Consider the following 17,731-nt stretch of genomic DNA (forward strand, 5'->3'; position numbering starts at 1 on the left):
AAACGCGGTCCGTCACTATTTTTCAACAAACAGAGGGTTGAAGCTGTGTTCAGCTTACTGCATCTTATATCAGTTGCACGGAAGTAGCTGACTACGTAAGTAATCTGGACGCTACAGCTTTAAGCAGCTGGGCGCTCCCGCGAACGGTAATCACGATCACTGTCTAGCACAACACCTGGAGCTGTTTGACTGAGGAAGAATAAAGTAGTCGTGGTAAGCCAATCCCATGACCAATTAAAGACGAAGCAACAAGGTGGTATATACCAGTTTTTAAATTGTGTTTATAGGCCACGTAAAACCAGAGTCATGATAAACAAGATATACACGGCGTTTTTTCCTCAATAGTTTCGTCACGTAAGGACAGCACCAGCAAGCACTCTCTGCTTCTCCCCCCTCCAGAGCGAGGGTGGAGCCGTAGGCATATTCAGTTCACAAGGGTTTAATGTTATATCAAAATAGAATCAAACACGTAACAGTAGCACCTAAAAACAATTTAAAAACTTGATTTTATAAAAAACAGTCCTGGATCACACATCGCTCTGTGTTTTCTTTTGTTTATAGTTTGTCCTTTTGGCATTAGATCCTAGGTTCCTTAAATGTGAGTGAAGTTGGCCCCCCCACCTTCTTCAAATCCAACAAAAGTGGTATCAAACGTTTGTGCTGGTTTATGCTGCAAAAATTTTCATTTGTGCTGCTATCATTTTAAAGATATTCAGGAAAATTTCTAGAGGTCATCAGAGGTCAACCAGTCCCCCCACAATAATGGAAACAAACAAAACTGGTGTCAATCAACTGTGCTACGTTTGTGCTGTCTCTGTTTTACAGGATATTAACAAAAATGTAAAGGTCAAAAGGTCAACCAGCCCCCCCACATTACCCAAATCTATAAAAATGATGTCAAACATTTGTGCTACGTTTGTGCTGCTATCATTTTAAAGATATTAATAAAATAATGTCTTGATGCGTGCTCAATAATCCAGGTAGGTACCAATTTCAATAGGTACCTCCCACAGGTCGCACTTATTCCGCCAACGATGTGGAGATCGAGCTGTTTTAGATTCAGCAAAATCAAAGCACTCAAAAAGATCCTCTGGAAAAGATTAAAATTCTTGGAACAGAGTTTAATACACAGAATTATATCAACAGGAAGAAAATACAGTTCTTCTTGCCTTCTGGCAGCTGAGGCGAGAAAAAACAATCCCAGGTGGCAAAAACTTCATTAATATAATTGTAGATAATATTTGACGTAAATATGCGGGTCTTGTGATTTTAAACATGTAGGTTAGATGCTTATCACAGTGATTCCATTATATAACCACTCCAGTGTATGTATAGTGTATACATGTCAGTATAAGTCAAGTGCATTTTTAATCTGTAGCTCTGTTGCAGGGTGTTTTGGTACCATTCTTTATTCATGGCTGTGTTTTGGGGCAAAATTGTGAGCAGACTCCCTTGGATGAGAAGCAACCCCACACATAAATGGTCTCAGGATGCTTTACTGTTGGCATGACACAGGACTGATGGTAGCGCTCACCTTTTCTTCTCTGCACAAGCCTTTTTCCCAGATGCTTCAAACAATCGGAAAGAGGCTTCAGCTGAGAATATGACTGATAGGTTTGCAGCATAAACCTATTCGCTGGAACGTTAAGGACAACTTGCTACACAGCAAAAAGCAAGACACAAGGCACCAAAGTTCTTCGTGTTACTCATGCATGAGGGAGACCTGCCTGGAGCCAAGTGTCGTTCCACCACTTGACCTCCGTCAGACTCTCAGCCAGGGTCCCCATAGCACTCATTTTATTGTGGTCACATGAATATGCATAGGGTCATTAACATACAACATCTTACATAGGTATACATGTGAACAAAGAATACTGTGTGTGTGTGTGTGTGTGTGTGTGTGTGTGTGTGTGTGTGTGTGTGTGTGTGTGGGGTCAGAGTGTGACCCCATAAACGACTTCCCTTAACCTGCTCGTCTGGAAAATCCAACAGTTCATCTATATGTAAAAAAGCACTTAGACTAAAACTGACATAGCTACGTTAATTCAGGATTACTGAATTGGAGACTCGGCTTCGCACCCTTCATTCACCCGTAGCTAGCCAGGCCCCTGTAGCTGGTGCAGCCGAAGATAGCGTAGGCCCCGCTAGCTGTTCCCCGGCAGACCCCAAGCAGCTGGGGAAACAGGGAGGCTGGGTCACGGTGAGGAGGAAGCATAGTCCTAAACAGAAGCCCCAGGTACACCACCAACCCGTTCATGTGTCTTACCGTTTTTCCCCACTCGGCGACACACCCGCCGGGGGTCAAACTCTGGTAATTGGCAATTCTGTTTTCAGACATGTGAAGCTAGAGACACCGGCAACCATAGTCAATTGTCTTCCAGGGGCCAGAGCAGGCGACATTGAAGGAAATTTAAAACTGCTGGCTAAGGGTAAACGTAAATTCAGTAAAATCATAATTCACGTCGGCAGTAATGACACCCGGTTACGCCAATCGGAGGTCACTAAAATCAATATTGAATCGGTGTGCAACTTTGCCAAAACAATGTCGGACTCTGTAGTTTTCTCTGGTCCCCTCCCCAATCAGACCAGGAGTGACATGTTTAGCCGCATGTTCTCCTTAAATTGCTGGCTGTCTGAGTGGTGTCCCAGAAACGATGTGGGCTTCATAGATAATTGGCAAACCTTCTGGAGGAAACCTGGTCTTGTTAGGAGAGACGGCATCCATCCCACTTTGGATGGAGCAGCTCTCATTTCTAGAAATATGGACAAATTTATTAAACCCCCCAAAATATGACTATCCAGAGTTGGGACCAGGAAGCAGAGTTGCAGTCTTACACGCCTCTCTGCAGCTTCTCTCCTCCTGCTACCCCCCCAAAAACCCATCTCCATAGAGACTGTGTCAGCTTCCAAAAAAGACAAAAACAAACTAAAAACCAGCAACAAACAACTTAAACATAAACAATCACAAAGGAAGAACAATACAGTATCCACATCTGAACCAAAGAGTAAAACAGTGAAATGTGGATTATTAAATATTAGATCTCTCTCCTCAGAGTCCCTGTTAGTACATGACTTAATAATTGATCAACAAATTGATTTACTCTGCCTTACAGAAACCTGGTTGCAGCAGGATGATTATGTTAGTTTAAATGAATCAACACCCCCGAGTCATTCTAACTACCAGAAATCTCGAAGCACAGGCCGAGGGGGCGGTGTGGCAGCAATTTTTCACACTAGCCTATTAATTAATGAAAGACCAAGACAGACTTTTAATTCATTTGAAAGCCTGATGCTTAACATTGTCCACCCCAGCTGTGAAACTCAGAAACCAGTCTTACTTGTTATCATCTATCGTCCAACTGGGCCTTACACAGAGTCTGATTTCTCAGGCTTTATATCTAATTTAGTTTAGTTTATATCTAATTTAGTTCTGAGCTCAGATAAAATAATTATTGTGGGTGATTTTAACATCCATGTAGATGCTAAAAATGACAGCCTCAACATGGCATTTAATCTGTTATTAGACTCAATTGGTTTCTCTCAAAATGTAAAAGAAGCCACCCACCACTTTAATCACACTCTAGATCTTGTTTTAACATATGGCATAGAAACTGAACATTTAACAGTGTTTCCTGAAAACTCTCTCCTGTCTGATCATTTCCTGATAACATTTACTTTTACAATAATTGATTACACAGCGGTGAAGAGTAGACTTTATCAAAGTAGATGTCTTTCTGAAAGTGCTGTAACTAAGTTTAAGAATATAATCCACCCACTGTTATCATCTCCAATGCCCTGTACCAACATAGAGCAGAGCAGCTATCTGAACGCTGCTCCAACAGAGGTCGATTATCTTGTTAATAATTTCACCTCCTCACTACGTACGACTCTGGATACTGTAGCTCCAGTGAAAACTAAGGCCTCAAATCAGAAGTACCTGACTCCGTGGTATAATTCTCAAACACGTACCCTAAAGCAGATGACTCGTAATCTGGAGAGGAAATGGCGTGTCACAAATCTAGAGGATCATCATTTAGCCTGGAGAAATAGTTTGCTGCTTTATAAGAAAGCCCTCCGCAAAGCCAGAACATCTTACTATTCATCACTGATTGAAGAAAATAAGAACAACCCCAGGTTTCTCTTCAGCACTGTAGCCAGGCTGACAAACAGTCAGAGCTCTTTTGAGCCAACCATCCCTTTAACGTTAACTAGTAATGACTTCATGAACTTCTTCACAAATAAAATTTTTATCATTAGAGAAAAAATTACCAATAATCATCCCACAGATGTATTATTATCTACAGCTACTCTTAGTACCATTGATGTTAAGTTAGACTCTTTTTCTCCAATTGATCTTTCTGAGTTAACTTCAATAATTACTTCCTCCAAACCATCAACCTGTCTTTTAGACCCCATTCCTACAAAACTGCTCAAAGAAGTCCTGCCATTAATTAATTCTTCGATCTTAAATATGATCAACCTATCTCTAATAATCGGCTATGTACCACAGGCCTTCAAGCTGGCTGTAGTTAAACCTTTACTCAAAAAGCCATCTCTAGACCCAGCAGTCTTAGCTAATTATAGGCCAATCTCCAACCTTCCTTTCATATCAAAAACCTTGAAAGAGTAGTTGTCAAACAGCTAACAGATCATCTGCAGAGGAATGGTTTATTTGAAGAGTTTCAGTCAGGTTTCAGAGCTCAGCACAGCACAGAAACAGCTTTAGTGAAGGTTACAAATTATCTTCTTATGGCCTCTGACAGTGGACTCATCTCTGTGCTTGTCCTGCTAGACCTCAGTGCAGCGTTCGATACTGTTGACCATAATATCCTATTAGAGCGATTAGAACATGCTGTAGGTATTACAGGTACTGCGCTGCAGTGGTTTGTATCATATCTATCTAATAGACTCCAATTTGTGCATGTAAATGGAGAGTCCTCTTCACACACTGAGGTTAATTATGGAGTTCCACAGGGTTCAGTGCTAGGACCAATTCTGTTTACATTATACATGCTTCCCTTAGGCAGTATCATTAGAAGACATAGCATACATTTTCACTGCTATGCTGATGACACCCAGCTCTATCTGTCCATGAAGCCAGATGACACACACCAATTAGTTAAACTGCAGGAATGTCTTAAAGACATAAAGACCTGGATGGCCGCTAACTTTCTGCTTCTTAATTCAGATAAAACTGAGGTTATTGTACTCGGCCCTGAAAATCTTAGAAATATGGTATCTAACCAGATTCTTACTCTGGATGGCATTACCTTGGCCTCCAGTAACGCGGTGAGGAACCTTGGAGTCATTTTTGACCAGGACATGTCCTTCAACGCACATATTAAACAAATATGTAAGACTGCTTTCTTCCATTTGCGCAACATCTCTAAAATTAGAAATATCCTGTCTCAGAGTGACGCTGAAAAACTAGTTCATGCATTTATTACTTCCAGGCTGGACTACTGTAATTCATTATTATCAGGATGTCCAAAAAACTCGCTGAAAAGCCTTCAACTAATCCAAAATGCTGCAGCAAGAGTACTGACAGGGACTAGAAAGAGAGAGCATATTTCTCCTGTTTTGGCTTCCCTTCATTGGCTTCCTGTTAAATCCAGAATTGAATTCAAAATCCTGCTCCTCACATACAAGGTCTTAAATAATCAGGCCCCATCTTATCTTAATGACCTTGTAGTACCATATCACCCTATTAGAGCACTTCGCTCTCGCTCTGCAGGCCTACTTGTTGTTCCTAGAGTATTTAAAAGTAGAATGGGAGGGAGAGCCTTCAGTTTTCAGGCCCCTCTTCTGTGGAACCAGCTTCCAGTTTGGATTCAGGAGACAGACACTATCTCTACTTTTAAGATTAGGCTTAAAACTTTCCTTTTTGCTAAAGCATATAGTTAGGGCTGGACCAGGTGACCCTGAATCTTCCCTTAGTTATGCTGCAATAGACGTAGGCTGCCGGGGGTTTCCATGATGCATTGAGTTTTTCCTTTCCAGTCACCTTTCTCACTCACTATGTATTAACAGACCTCTCTGCATTGAATCATATCTGTTATTAACCTCTGTCTCTCTTCCACAGCATGTCTTTATCCTGTCTTCCTTCTCTCACCCCAACCGGTCGCAGCAGATGGCCGCCCCTCCCTGAGCCTGGTTCTGCCGGAGGTTTCTTCCTGTTAAAAGGGAGTTTTTCCTTCCCACTGTCACCAAAGTGCTTGCTCATAGGGGGTCATATGATTGTTGGGTTTTTCTCTGTATCTATGAAGCGCCTTGAGGCGACTTTTGTTGTGATTTGGCGCTATATAAATAAAATTGAATTGAATTGAATTAATCCTACCGTAAAACAATAAAACAAGGTACGACCTCTTCCCATGCTCCCAGGATGTAGGTGTGCATTCCTGGAATGCACACCAAGCCTTTGCAGCCTGCTAAAGATCACGCATCCTATCACTACACAATTGATTATACACCTCTAAGCATATATGGTTAAATATTTCCTAATACAAATGACAATAATAAAATCTAAACCCAACAATGACTTTGCCCCAGTCCTCAGCAGTCCATTCACCATGTTTACATGATTTTTGTTAAATTAAATCATGTTAACATGAAATAAACAGAAAAGGAAAACTGTGTTCTGACTTGTTTAGAAATATATTTTTCTTTTGTTTTTTTTATTCTTAGATTTTTTCTAGCTCCAGTCTGTGTCTCCAACAAATAGGACAAAGGATCACCTGCAGCTCAGACGGGATCTACCCTCAACCTGAGCTCACCTGGTCCACCAGCCCTTCATCCAGCATCACCAACAAAAACACAACAGCCCACCAGACTGAGCAGCAGCTTTACAGCATCAGCAGTTCTCTGATACTTCCAAACAGTGACATGGATCTATATTACATCTGTGCAGTCAGCACTTGCAGAAACAGGAAGAGAGCAGCCTTCAGAAAAAGAAATTATACATCCATCCATCCATCCAGTGGAACATTTTCATCAGATCTTTACAGGAGATTCGATCTGAACTCGGTGGAGCCTGATCTCAAGGGTTTTAAGTCTGACACTGAAACCAGAGGATCTTTCTGTCTCTTCAGATTCACTGTGATCCAGTGATGGGAGTGATTTCAGCCCTGAGTGATCACGCTGATGTTTGCACAGAGCAGATAATTTAGTGAATGTTTTGGCACATTGGTAACAGTGAAACAGTTTATTAGTAACGTGGGATCGTTTGTGTGATTTAAGTTGACTTGCAGTGGTGAAGGATGACCCACACTGGTCACAGCTGTAGTTTCCTTCCATGTGTGTACGTTCATGAAGGTTACGATGACCTGATCGTGAGAAGCTTTTTTCACAGTGTCTGCACTTGTATGGTTTCTCTCCTGTGTGGACTCGTTTGTGTGTTTTAAGGTGACCTGCAGTGGTGAAGGATGACCCACACTGATCACAGAGGTGCTTTTTAACCCCACTGTGAATCAGTTCATGTTGTTTTAAGTAACTTGATGTGGTGAAGCTTCTCCCACATTCTTTGCAGTATTTCAGTTTGTCTCCAGTGTGTCTACGTTGATGTCTTTTTAGGGAGACTTGCCAACTGAAAGTTTTTCCACACACGTCACAATGAAAGTCTTTCCCACCACCACAGTGACGACAGGGTTGAGAACTGGATCCATCTGTGTCACTCTGCTTCTGAACAAAGACACAAAGACAGTGTAAGTCAGTCCTTCAACATTTTTATCCTGAACGTCGCCTGAAATAAAGAGCATCTCTGCAGACGTCCAATTACATTTTACTGTTTCAGTTAACACACTCAGTTTATTGGGCTGCAATAACTACAATACTACCACCATAATACTACAGTAATACTAAAATCATAACTGAATGCAGAGCGACTGAAAGCTCTGTTCCCCATAGTACTAAGGTGTGAGGACGGAACAGTAAGATGAATAGCAGATGATGATCTGAGAAGGCAGGAAACAGTGGTGATATGGAGCAGGTCACACAAATATGAAGGAGCAGATTTATGGATACACCTGTATGTAAGAAGTAACATTTTAAAATGTATCCTGGCTTCTATGGGCAACCAGTAAAGGTGCTGAAGAACTGGGGTAATATGAGCTCTTGACAGAGTGCAAGTTATGACCCGAGCTGCAGAATTTTTGAAGAAGTTGGAGTTTATGAAGGGACCTTTTAGGGAGACCAAATAGGAGGGAATTACAGTAATTAATACGGGACGTAATAATCACTCAGAGCTGCTTTTCCATGCAGTAGAATTGCTAACATGCTAACAGTTTAATGAGCACAGTTGTTCCAAACAGTCAGGCTAAAATGACAAGATAACAATATAAATACATACCTCACAGTAACTGCACTTGGAGAGTCTCTTTCTGGTGTGGATCTGTTGGTGTTCTCTCAGGTAATGTGGAGATTTAAAAGTCTTCTCACACAGGTCACATTTATAAGGTCGTTCCTCAGTGTGGGTAAACATGTGGCGTTGTAAGTTTGTGTGTTTAGCAAACTCTTTGCCACACTGATCACAGCAGTACACGTCATGTCTGGTGTGAATGCGTAGGTGTGTATTTCGGCTGTCTATCCGACTGAAGGTTTTTCCGCAAATGTCACAGCTGTATGTCTTAATTCCAGAGTGGGTAACTAGATGGCTCTGTAAGTGGCCACTTTGAGTAAAAGCTCTGCCACACTGATCACAGCTGTACGGTTTAACTCCACTGTGGATGAGTTGGTGTTGTTTTAGAGCATTCTTCCAGGAAAAAGACTTTCCACACAAGTCACAGCTGAACGGTCTCTTTCCAGTGTGGATGACCTGATGCTGTTTAAGATGACCCTTCAAAGTAAAATCCTTCCCACACTTGTCACAGGTGTGTTTTTTCTCTCTCTTTCTTCTGTGAGGTTTGTCGGCCTCCTGAGAGCGCTGACTTCTCGCTCCATGTTGGTCCTGCAGTGACAGAGATACAAACAGAGGCAGTGAGTGAAATGCAGTCGTGGAACAAACTCAACCTTCAAACTCCCTCCATTAACACTCGTTTTAAACCTGAAGGTGGAGTGTGGCACCAAACACCTTAAAGGTCTCTTATCCCCACCTGCTGGTAGTAGGAACACATTACACCCAACCTGGTGTTAAAAATAATTAATGACTGTTCAAACGTTTCACTGTAGAAAACATTGGATTAATTTTTGATTAAAGGCAATTAAGTGCCATTCATTTTCAATCTATATTAATCGCATTTTATTTGTATGAGCAAAAAAAAAAAAAAAAAAAAACACAAAAAAGGGAAAATATACACACTTAATGTGTTTACTGCCTGATACCGGGCTACCGTTGTGGTGCTTTGAACGTGTTTTTTTGCAGTGATAAACCAATATTAAGTCTGTTCGAACAACAATAATACTACTATTAATAATAATAATAATATTATTATTAATAGTAATCAGAATAATAAAAACAATAAAAACAATAATAATAATAATAATAATAATAATAATGTACTTCCACAGCATGTCTTTTATCCCAACCACTCTCTGCAGATGGCCCCGCCCCTCTGTCAGCCTTATTCTGCTGGAGGTTTCTTCCTGTTAAAAGGGAGTTTTTCCTTCCCACTGTCGCCAACATGCTTGCTCAAAGGGGGTCATATTATTGTTGGGTTTTTCTCTGTATGTATTATTGTAGGATCCACATTACAATAAAAAGCACCTTGAGGCGACTATTGTTGTGACTTGGTGCTGTATAAATAACACTGAATTGAACTGAAAATTTAATTAATATCTATGGGCTCAAAGTGTAGTCATTAATATTCTGTACTTGTAAATCAGTTTTGTATGTGTAAAAAGAATTTGTGTGTGCGTAAAAAAGATTTGTTTGTGGACTTAGCAAAAAAAAAAACCAAAAAACGTTACAAGTACGAATTTTGACCCTATTTTTCTTCCTTTCATCTGATTGGTCAATGTCATGTCAATCACAAATGTAACAATCCAATCAGAGAACAGATGGGTTTGGCTGTCGGCAGGGCGCTTGTTTGAATTGGGCTGTAAAAACTACAATACTACCACCATAATACTACAGTAATACTAAAATCATAACTGAATGCAGAGCGACTGAAAGCTCTGTTCCCCATAGTACTAAGGTGTGAGGACGGAACAGTAAGATGAATAGCAGATGATGATCTGAGAAGGCAGGAAACAGTGGTGATATGGAGCAGGTCACACAAATATGAAGGAGCAGATTTATGGATACACCTGTATGTAAGACGTAAGATTTTAAAATGTATCCTGGCTTCTATGGGCAACCAGTAAAGGTGCTGAAGAACTGGGGTAATATGAGCTCTTGACAGAGTGCAAGTTATGACCCGAGCTGCAGAAATTTGAAGCAGTTGGAGTTTATGAAGGGACCTTTTAGGGAGACCAAAGGAGGGAATTACAGTAATTAACACGGGACGTAATAATCACTCACAGCTGCTTTTCCATGCAATTGCTAACATGCTAACAGTTTAATGAGCACAGTTGTTCCAAACAGTCAGGCTAAAATGACAAGATAAAAATAAAAATACATACCTCACAGTAACTGCGCTTGTAGAGTCTCTTTCTGGTGTGGATCTGTTGGTGTTCTCTCAGGTGATGTGGAGATTTAAAAGTCTTCTCACACAGGTCACATTTATAAGGTCTCTCCTCAGTGTGGGTAAACATGTGTTGTTGTAACTTTGTATGTCTTATAAACGGTTTGCCACACTGTTCACAGCAGTACACATCATGTCCAGTGTGAATGCGTAGGTGTGTATTTCGGTTCCCTCTGTGGCTGAAAGTTTTTCCACAAATCTCACAGCTGTATGCCTTAATTCCAGAGTGGGTAACTAGATGATTCTGTAAGTGGCTACTGTGAGTAAAAGCTCTGCCACACTGATCACAGCTGTACGCTTTAACTCCACTGTGGATGAGTTGGTGTTTTTTTAGGGAACCCTTCCAGGAAAAAGTCTTTCCACACAACTCACAGCTGAACGGTTTCTCTCCAGTGTGGATGACCTGATGCTGTTTCAGTGAACCCTTCAAAGTAAAACCCTTCCCACACTCGTCACAGGTGTGTTTTTTCTCTCCCTTTCTTCTGTGAGGTTTGTCGGCCTCCTGAGAGCGCTGACTTCTCGCTCCATGTTGGTCCTGCAGTGACAGAGATACAAACAGAGGCAGTGAGTGAAATGCAGTCGTGGAACAAACTCAACCTTCAAACTCCCTCCATTAACACTAGTTTTAAACCTGAAGGTGGAGTGTGGCACCAAACACCTTAAAGGTCTCTTATCCCCACCTGCTGGTAGTTCTAACACATTACATCCAACCTGGTGTTAAAAATAATTCATGACTGTTCAAACAGTAAAATCATGCCCATCCCTCCTGCTGTACACAAATATTAATACTAGCATGCTAACACACTCAGAAAAGTAATGAATGTTTACCAGGTCTATACTTATTTTTATATTTCCTTTTGTTGTTTCCTATTAGATATTTATATAATTTTCTCATTTTTTTTTAACAATAATAAATCCAATGTAACAGTTACTAGCTTGGTTTAGTGAAGGAAAATGTCAGAGTCTGATTGCAACCCGAGGGATTTCTTTTATAAAACATACTACCTACCTAAAAAAAGAAAAAAAAACATCTGTATTTCTATCTGCTTAATTTACAAAACAGATGATTTATTTGTAAAAAAAAAAAAATGTTTGGAATCATGTATGATTGTGTTCCACTTCTAACGTCTACACCACTTTGTATTGGTCTTTCACGTGTGTCAACAGAAAATTGTACTTAGTAGTCAGTATAATCTTTTAATGATATAAGTGTGCATATGGTAGAGTACTGCATGTTGACCTTTTGATGACTTGTTGTTCACTACAAGACTTGTTATAAATTTCTTCCCACAGCGATAGTGACAGCTGGACACTCTTATCTTCGCTTCGTACCAGGCAGAGGAGTCGTTCCTTTGTCTCACACACACACACACACACACACACACACACCAGGGCTCTAGAGTGCGACCAATTTTTTTTGTGTGTACAGTAGTTTACAATGACAATACAATCTGTTCCCCTCACATATTTTTTAGTTTTTCTTACATGAACAGATACGATAACACACACAGGCACACCCACACACAAGCTTAAATAAACAAACAAAACAAAACCTAATAAGAAACCCAAAACAAACACAAACAACAAACCCCAAAACACACAAAAAAAAAAAGGGGGGGGGGGGGGGAGATATGATATCAATCAGCTGGTAGAGCTTTTAAAGACTTGCAATAGTCTACGAAGGGGCCCCAGATACGATAAAATTCTCTGTATTTGCCCTTCGCCACAAGGCCTATCTTTTGCAATTTAAGAAATGACATCACATCTCTAAACCAAAAAGAAACTGAAGGTGGCTTTGAAGATTTCCAAAGGGGTAAGATGCAACGTCTAGCCAAAAGTGATGTAAAGGCTAATATTTTGAAGTGTGTAGGGTGGGTTAGACCAGTGTTGACTGGAAGCCCAAAAACAGCTAGAAAAGGGTCCATGCAGATTTGGGTCCCAAGAGCCTTGGAAAGAATAACTGAATACTGACTCCAGAAGCCATGGAGTCTTGGGCACAGAAAGAACATATGGCCTAGGTCCCATGGGGTGGCATGACATCTCTCGCACTGATCCATCACTTGTGGGTAAATGTCAGACAGACGAGACTTTGAATAGTAAACCCTGTACAACACCTTGAACTGGATAAGTTGTAACCTGGCACAGGACGTACTATAACGGACATTGGATACTGCTTTCTCCCATTGCTGATCCGAAAAAAATTACTCCTAACTCCCGCTCCCAAGCCCCCCTAATCTTAGCAACTGAATGGACATTTAAACCCATAATTTGTTTATATATTAAAGATATAATTGACTTCTTATTGGGTTTAAGGGATAAGAATTCCTCCCACGGTTGGACATTTGGGAGAAGAGGGTAGGAGGGGAAGAGAGCAGAAGTGCAATGCCATGCCTGAAAATAACAGAATAGATTGGTAGCCGGAAGATTTGTTTCTGAACACAGGTCTAAAAAAGTTAAGAAAGTGCCATCTTTATAGAGATCCTTAAACGTATTAATACCATGACGCTTCCACTGTACATAGGTACCATCAATGAGGCCAGGAGTAAACAGATGGTTCTGCGTGATGGGCATGTGTACTGACGCAGAGACGTACTTAAAATGACTCCTGAATTGTGACCAGATCCTTAGACTAGACTGTACCACGGGATTTTGGGTGAAATGAGAAGGCTTAAGTGGTAGTGGAGAGAACAATAAAGCTTCTAAGGATGAGGAAGTGCACGACAGGCGCTCCAGTTTGCACCACAGCAGTTCTTGAGATTCAAGCCAATGGGTCAATTTGTGAACATGAGAGGACCAATAGTAAAATAAAAAGTTAGGCAAGGCAAGACCGCCATCAAATGTCAGTCTCTGTAACAATGATTTCCTCACCCTGGGGTGTTTCCCTCCCCACAAAAACAATGTAACTAGCTGGTGGTCTCTCTCTCTCTCTGTACTTCAAGAACAGTTTCCCGTCTCCAACCTCTGTTTTCTGTATTATTCATTCGCTTATTACCCACCAGTCTACCGTTGTTTACAGCGCTGTCTTTTTCTTTTCTTTTTTTCACTTAAATGACCTCGGACAAGAAAGCCTATTTTTTCTGTTATTCAAGACTGAAGAAATTTAAACTTTATATGCAGAACATTGTAGAATATTTTTAAGGTTATCTGCTATAAAAAGCCAGACCAGGGAAAATCTCCTTCATGTTTTTCTGTGTTTTATTCTCAGTTACTTTCACACAAAGGCATCTGCTGTGATGTTCACAATTCTGAAGAAGTCAGTACTGATAAATGATCAGAATTATAATATTTCTGACTGTCTGAGGCTAAGTTGAATCGAATCGGGACTTTGAAAACCGGAATCGAATGGATTATAGAAATCAGTGATGATACCCAGCCCTAGTGAGCAGCCTAGGCCCGACAGAAGTGGATGTAGCTGCAATAGGAAAAGAACTATTGCTCACTTTTCTGTTAAGTTAAGGCCTGATCCTTCTGAAATTCATAGCCAGTGCTCTGACACGGTATCATCAATCTTTGAATGCTGAAAAAGCACAGTGTATCCAGAAAACACATTATATTATATCAATTATTATAAAATTTGTGTACGCCTAACTTTTGTGCCGGTACGCCTAACTTTTTAAAGTTAGGCGTACCGATACGCCCATGGCAAAAGGTTAGTCTAGAGCCCTGTATACACATCCACATTCCAGTGTAATGAACAAACGCACCCACTGATGTATATAAATAAAGACCAGGACAGTCTCAGAGCCCTCACTCCCGTGCGAGTGCTCTGTGACTGCCCTTGCTGCAAGTAAAACTGTGTGTTTCTCCTCTCTGATTCTCAGCTGAAGAAATGTCTTCGAATACATCTCTTGAAAACGTGGTATTCCAATGAAATTGATTCATGTTTGTGGCTGTAATGTAACAAAATGTGAAAAAAAGTTATAGGGAGCCAAAAATGCAAGCCACTGTAAGTCCTCATGTGTTGAAATCAGACATTGGGTCTGTACATGTGACATTATGTTTTTTCAGGTTGTGAAAGATGCTGCAAAACAATCTGAGGCAGATTAACTGTGTTATTTAAAGACTGCATGAAGATCCTCTGCAGGTTAGTGCAGGATAAACAGGTTCGTTTGCTGAACTGTGATGGATTTAAAGTAAAGGACAGTGTGTGACTGGTGCACAGTGACTGTGGTGCTCATGTCACAGTTAGATTACATCAAGTGTAGCAGAGATTCATTTAAACTGAAGCTCATGATGCTGACATTCATTCACTGAGTTCCACCTTCATACCAACAGTATAGTGTCTAATATAAAGACAGTGTACTGTCAGTGTAGAGGATGGAAATCAGCCAGGACAGCTCATGAAACATCTGCTGACATCTGGTTGAATTCAGTTGTGTACATCCACAGAGAGCAGCAGGTCAGCTGATCACAGCCTGTACTTGAAGAAAATCTACTGGAGCTCTCAACAGAAATTATTGTGAGCTATGATTCTTTTCCCCACGCTGAGCCACTACAGCTGATTTTAGGGTTCCCACCTGCTCAATCCCACTTTAAACTCTTCCCTGCTCATGTTCCTGTTTAGAGGCAAAGTCACCCTCTACAGTGTAGGCAACAGAAAATACACACGTTTTATTTTCCTTCATTTTCTACTTAATTGATTCAAACTGAGTTCCTTTATTAGAAATAAATAGTTCTTATTTCATCTACTAATCTTATTTTATTATTACATTAATAAAGCACAAGGTTCAGTTAGCTTTGGATAAAAACAGGTGGTAAAAATGTTCTTCAAGGAGCTACTTTTACTTTCTTACTCTAATTACATTTACTAGCCTGTACTTTTTCACTGTTACTTGAGAAAAGAAGGCTCTGTGAGCCTGGTTCTGCTGGAGGTTCCTTCCTGTTAAAAGGGAGTTTTTCCTTCCCACTGTCGCCAAAGTGCTTGCTCATAGGAGGTTATATGATTGTTGGATTTCTCCCCCCCCCCTCTGTATGTATTATTGTAGGGTCTGCCTACAATATAAACCACGTTCAGGCAACTATTGTTGTGATTTGGCACTGTATAAATAACATTGTATTGAGAATTGAATTGATAATAATACTACTAATATTAAAGAAGGATAATTATGGGCTCAAAATGTGGTCATAAATATTTTGTACTTGTAAAAAAGATTTGTATGCGTTTTCCTTCATCACCACGAAGGAAAACAGTCTGTGGTCGTCCGAGTTTGGTGATTTTTGTGTCACAGGTCTACGTGTTTAATACAGGGACTTCCACAGCCTTTTCAACAGCGCTGCGGACCGCGGGGTGGGGGCGGGCAGTGTTTTGGAAATGACAGTCTTCATTACAAAGCTTTCTTCGTTATGAATTAGCATAGATGTTTTTATTGAACATTTGAAGAACCAGCAAAAAAAACAAACTCTTGTAGAGGACATAAAGTCAGAGATAGAAAAGACAAGGAGCAGGTGCATCTAGTACAGGTAGAGCTGCTGCAAAAACCCACAGAGCCCAGCAGCCAGCAACAAATTCTGGATCCTTTGCTCTTAGTTAGCAGTTAGCATTAGCAGCACATCCTGCGTCCGATGTGAAAGGACTTTTATGCTGCGCACTGTGACTCACAGCAATGGTCCTGGGTCAGCCCTGACTTTTTGTTAAACTAATCCTAAAGTAATAATGGTATTTCTAACGACTGATATACCACAACTTTTTCCTTTCAACAGCTACTGAAAGTTAGGGGACCTAGCTGCTATCGGATATTTATATAGCGATCCTCCAGCTTCAAACTGCATCACCCTTCAAGGACCTGCAGTTCAAAAAAGCGCCCCTCCGACAGCCAAACCCATCTGTTCTCTGATTGGATTGTTACATTTGTGATTGACATGACATTCACCAATCAGATGAAAGGAAGAAAAATAGGCTCAAAATCCGTACTTGTAACTTGCAGGGTTTTTTTTTTCTAAGTCCACACACAAATCTTTTTTACGCACACACAAATCTTTTTTACACATACAAATCTTTTTTACACACACACAAATCTTTTTTACACATACACAAATTCTTTTTACACATACAAATCTTTTTTACACATACAAATCTTTTTTACAAGTACAAAATATTTATGACCACATTTTGAGCCCATAGATAATTGATTGTGATTTCTTTGTGTTTGTAAACATAATTTAAAAATACATAATATACAATAATATACAACACAGTGATATAACAGGTTGGGAGGATGAGAGTTTTAGACGTGACTGATTATTTGGTGAAACTGTGATATTTTCCTCACCTCCTGTGTTGAGCTCATTGTTTCCTCTGTAGTGACTCAGCTGAGTCCAGATGGCTGAAAATGTTCCTCTGCTGCTCCGTCAGACTCTTCTCCTCCTGCTGATCAGCTGGGACACAAAACAGATCTTTGTTAGGCTCCACACTGCACTGAAGAGTCAAAGTGTCTCATATGTTCATCTGACAACACAAAGTACAAATTTCACTCTGATTGCTTGTAGAAATCTTGTGAGACGTGTTGTGCTGCAAAGTGAGGAAACTCTCTCACTCACTTATACTTCAGGAGGAACTTTGTGACATTGGCTCTAATATTCTAAGCAGCCCTTTACTATGACAGGGCCAGAAAGTCCTATTTGAAGGTTTGGGAGAAGGACCATGTTAAAGGTGGATTGGGGTTTATACACTTTGTTATGATACAGGTAAGGCTGTAAGAGCCTGAGAAGGTGTCCTGAATGAAGCTCTAAAACCAGTTTTCAGCTAACGACTCTGCTTCAGTCTGGAAAACAGCAACTACAAGTTTAAAGACTCCATCAACAATTCACACCCAGCAACAGCCTGAACAGCTCCTCCTGTGGTTTCCACAAACAGGGACAGACCTGTTACTCCCCCACCCCACACTTTCCACACCTTCAGCCCCCCAGTCCCACCACCTCCGCCATTCCCCAACAACCAATGATTAAAGCTCATTGATCAAATGCTGTGATTGCAGCAACTCACTCACTGTTGTCGGGATGAAATATTATTTACTGTTACTGTTCATAATCATTATTATTATTGTTGCATCATTTATGATTTATCATTATCACTTCATTGACACATTTATTGAAACTTTTGATGTTATGTTAAAGTC

The 17,731-nt window shown here is 40.5% G+C and overlaps 2 protein-coding genes across 2 annotated transcripts in view; one reads left to right on the plus strand and one right to left on the minus strand.

Moving 5' to 3' along the window:
* LOC146702184 (uncharacterized) overlaps positions 1-17,731 on the plus strand; it is a 52,763-nt gene that overhangs the window by 7,366 nt on the left and 27,666 nt on the right. The gene's annotated exons all lie outside the window — the stretch shown is intronic.
* On the minus strand, positions 5,899-13,187 carry LOC146702185 (uncharacterized). The gene is made up of 4 exons (XM_085469265.1): positions 13,142-13,187; positions 10,555-11,207; positions 8,345-8,941; positions 5,899-7,677 (listed from the first exon to the last, which is right to left on the minus strand). The coding sequence occupies exons 1-4, from the start codon at positions 13,185-13,187 to the stop codon at positions 6,991-6,993; spliced, it is 1,983 nt and encodes a 660-aa protein (XP_085325391.1). The 3' UTR covers positions 5,899-6,990.

The sequence above is a fragment of the Copadichromis virginalis genome, linkage group LG9 (assembly GCF_057382275.1).
Source record: "Copadichromis virginalis isolate Kocher_CV1m ecotype Utaka linkage group LG9, C_Virginalis_male_GT1.1, whole genome shotgun sequence".
NCBI classification, from domain to species: Eukaryota; Metazoa; Chordata; class Actinopteri; order Cichliformes; family Cichlidae; genus Copadichromis; species Copadichromis virginalis.

What these genes read in the sequence shown, in the direction of transcription:
- LOC146702185 (XM_085469265.1), bottom strand. Translation starts at nt 13,187, where the DNA reads ATGCCCATCACGCAGAACCATCTGTTTACTCCTGGCCTCATTGATG. An exon ending in TACTCCTGGCCTCATTGATG is followed by an intron (nt 11,208 to 13,141) that starts GTACCTATGTAC and finishes TTGAAGGTTGAG; the next exon opens with TTTGTTCCACGACTGCATTT. An exon ending in ACAAGCGCAGTTACTGTGAG is followed by an intron (nt 8,942 to 10,554) that starts GTATGTATTTTT and finishes CTGTCACTGCAG; the next exon opens with GACCAACATGGAGCGAGAAG.